The sequence below is a fragment of the Cryptomeria japonica genome, chromosome 1 (assembly GCF_030272615.1).
Source record: "Cryptomeria japonica chromosome 1, Sugi_1.0, whole genome shotgun sequence".
NCBI classification, from domain to species: domain Eukaryota; kingdom Viridiplantae; phylum Streptophyta; class Pinopsida; order Cupressales; family Cupressaceae; genus Cryptomeria; species Cryptomeria japonica.
In genome coordinates, this window is record NC_081405.1 from 472869930 (window position 1) to 472873154 (window position 3225).

The following is a 3225-nucleotide window of genomic DNA, read 5'->3' on the forward strand; positions in this document are numbered from 1 at the left end:
GCAATTGAAGATCTATTTAAAGATGAAGCAAATTTGTCTTAGTGGCAACTTATTCAATTATTCAACATCTAGAATATTTATTTCGGTCTTGTTAAATCAGCCCTGAGGCTTGAATCTTGTCAAGAAAGTCAAGCACACTTCCCTCTATTATAGCATTAGACTTTCTCAAACATGGATACACTTAGTGGCAAATAAGTTTTAGAGCTATAATTTTGTATCAAACAAATAATACCACCAAAGATAGTATCATACCATTTGCACAAAATACACCTATGATTTATCTTAGCATCTAAAAACTTTTAATTTAGTTATCAGAAATCTCTAATCATCAATCCAATTCTAAATCTCAACTTTAATACAATTTTTTCATAATTTTTTACCTATTGAAATTCAAATAAATTTAAATTCCTATCAGTTATTTTCACATATTTTTATATATTTTTATAAATACATACATCAAATATAAATACATACATCAATTTCTATTAATTTATTAACATTTATACATGTATCTTAATCTAACAATTGTCAATTCTCAACCTCTACCCATGAATTAATTCAAAATTTAATCATGAAATAAAACCATTTAGAATACCCTTTTATGTCTGATAGTTGGCGTGGTCTTTCAATAGAAATTTTCTTGCACGTCATTTCACTGCCGGCCAACAGCTTCCAGGTGAAATTTTCTTGGACAGATTTTATTAGATACATTCAAATTACATATTTTGTCGAGCATTAGAAGCGCCAAGTGTTACATGTTTGGTAGAAAATTTGAAAAGAAAACGAGTCTTGCAATGTAACAACGCGGTTTCCACATGGAACAGAATCGAGCATCCTTCCTTCCTTGAGGATTAATTATAACAACCATAGCCGGCACACGTCTATTTATAGATAATCAGTTCTACAGATTTCAGTACTCTGCTTCATTCATCTTCTCTGTCATAGAAATACCAAAAGAAACAAACAAACAAACAGACAGACCAGAAAGAAAGAAAGAAAGAAAGAGCACAGTGACAAAAGATGGCTTCATCCATGATAATTAAGCTCGCAGTCATTGCCTTCACATCAGCTATCAGCCTGCAATGTGTTCTGGGTATATTTAACTGTACCCAATTTGCTTGTCTGTTAAGTTTCTTTCTGATCTAGGATAAAAATCTGATCTTTAATGGAATTGCAGGTGTCCTGACTTGTGAGGAGTTGCCTCTTCAGCTCTGTGCATTTTCTGTTTCATCGTCAGGAGCACGGTGTGTTCTTGAGAAATCTATCTTGAGGGACGGCAGAGCCCAATACCAGTGTCTGGTATGTCAAAAACCCTATTTTTAAGCAATAGATCTCTTCTTTTTTAAATCATATGATAAGATAAAAGATGAGGTTTCATAGTAATTGTTCTGGAATTAATAGTATTTTCAGTCAATTTCTTTTTAGATTTGATCATGTTGGTTTTTTTTATCAACATTTCGGATTACATTTCATTATTCATCATTTCTTAGTAAGAAAAATGAATTACGGATCAAATTCTATGATTCAAGAAAAAATAATTACATTCTGATGATGAAATGATGAAAACAAGAAAAAAGAAAAGAATTACATTCTGTTGCAAGATCTATTATGAGAATGCAAGGTGGATTGAACATTTTTTTTTGGATTACAAAACTGATGTGCATGTAATTGAAAATCATTGTGCAGACATCAGAGGTGATGGTAGAAAAGATAAGTGAATGGATTGAAACAGAAGAATGTTTAAACAACTGTGGGCTTGACAGAATGGTAGTGGGAATGTCCAGTGATAATTTAATGGAGTACAGATTTACCAGCAAACTGTGCTCTCCACAGTGTTATAACACTTGCCACAACATTGTGAATCTCTACTTCAATCTTGCTGCTGGAGAAGGTAAGCAAATTATATCATTTTCTCTGGACTTTTCTTGTTGGGTTTTTTTTAAGGCTTCTCAAATAATGTTGCATATATATATTGTTCCAGGTGTGTACTTGCCTAGCCTGTGCAAAGCTCACAGAAGTGGGTCCCGGCGCATGGTAAGCGAAGTTTTGAATGGAGAACAGTCAAGTATTACAGCTGAATCATTCAACTTTGCTTCTCCTCCTTCTTCTTCTTCCACCATGGACATCACAACCGCCATTCCTGTGGCTTCTCGAGTTCCATAGACTATAAAGCAAAGTTTTTCTTTCAAATAGTTTATATGATAGCTTTCTAGTTACATGGCCCTGTACAATTAAATCCTGTGTATGGATACTTCCACATCAATTATTATGGCCCATAACCAGTTTAATTGTTTAAAAGGATTTATACCCTCTGAAGAATTTTTATTTTATTTTATTTGTGGGAGATTATATAGTGGTCAACCTACCAAAGATTAAGGTGGGTATGTGATTCTTTTCCCATATTCTTCTTAAATCAGTTTTACATATTCTATGTATTATATTTGTCCAGTAGTTAATGGAACTTTTGTCTAACTACTTCTGTCTATTTTATTTTTAAATTTAAAATGTTGTTATGGAGATTTTTCATGTGAGAATATATTAATTGTTTTAGTGTCCAATTCTATGAGTCATCTTTAAAGAAATATATGTTATTTGAGAAAGGAAATATGTTATTTGAGTGTTAGAATGGTGAAATTAGTATCTTTATGTTAATTTTTGTTTGATTATGAGTTCATTTTGATAGAATGTTTCAATAAAACTATATATTGATAAATTTTGTTTTGTTGTGTAAAATTAAGTTCATATTTCAATTTTTTTTATTCATTTATGTTCACACGTGTTTCTACACATTTGACCTTATCTCATCTTTATGTGCACTTTCCCCTGTATATTTACCATTACTATTCATTTATTATGCCTGTCACTGCACTTATATTCATATGTTCATTCTCCATGTCAACATTTATGTCTACCTATCCTAGATCATTCTCATGGGGCTCAAGTTCAAAGCCATGTTACATGAAATTTTGTTCATTGGAATTCAAAACTTCAAATTCAATTTTTTCCTCATTCATGACTTTTCACTAGCCACTATGAACCAACTTGGTACACCTTTTGTACAACTTATTATTATTCCCTAGTATTTAAAGACATTCATTTATGTACTTGACTACATGAGAGAGGATCACCTTAACATCATAAGCATTACGAGAAGAATCATTCTAGGAATATTTTCACTTGGAACATAATCATGTGAGGGTAACATTGTCATTAATATTTATCAAT

General features: G+C 31.7%; 1 protein-coding gene across 1 annotated transcript; it reads left to right on the top strand.

The window, feature by feature from the left end:
• Window positions 1-871: 871 nt before the first annotated feature.
• On the top strand, window positions 872-2356 carry LOC131071678 (uncharacterized). Its single transcript, XM_058007618.2, has 4 exons — window positions 872-1093; window positions 1178-1299; window positions 1687-1891; window positions 1982-2356. The coding sequence occupies exons 1-4, from the start codon at window positions 1021-1023 to the stop codon at window positions 2161-2163; spliced, it is 582 nt and encodes a 193-aa protein (XP_057863601.2). The 5' UTR covers window positions 872-1020; the 3' UTR covers window positions 2164-2356.
• Window positions 2357-3225: the final 869 nt, after the last annotated feature.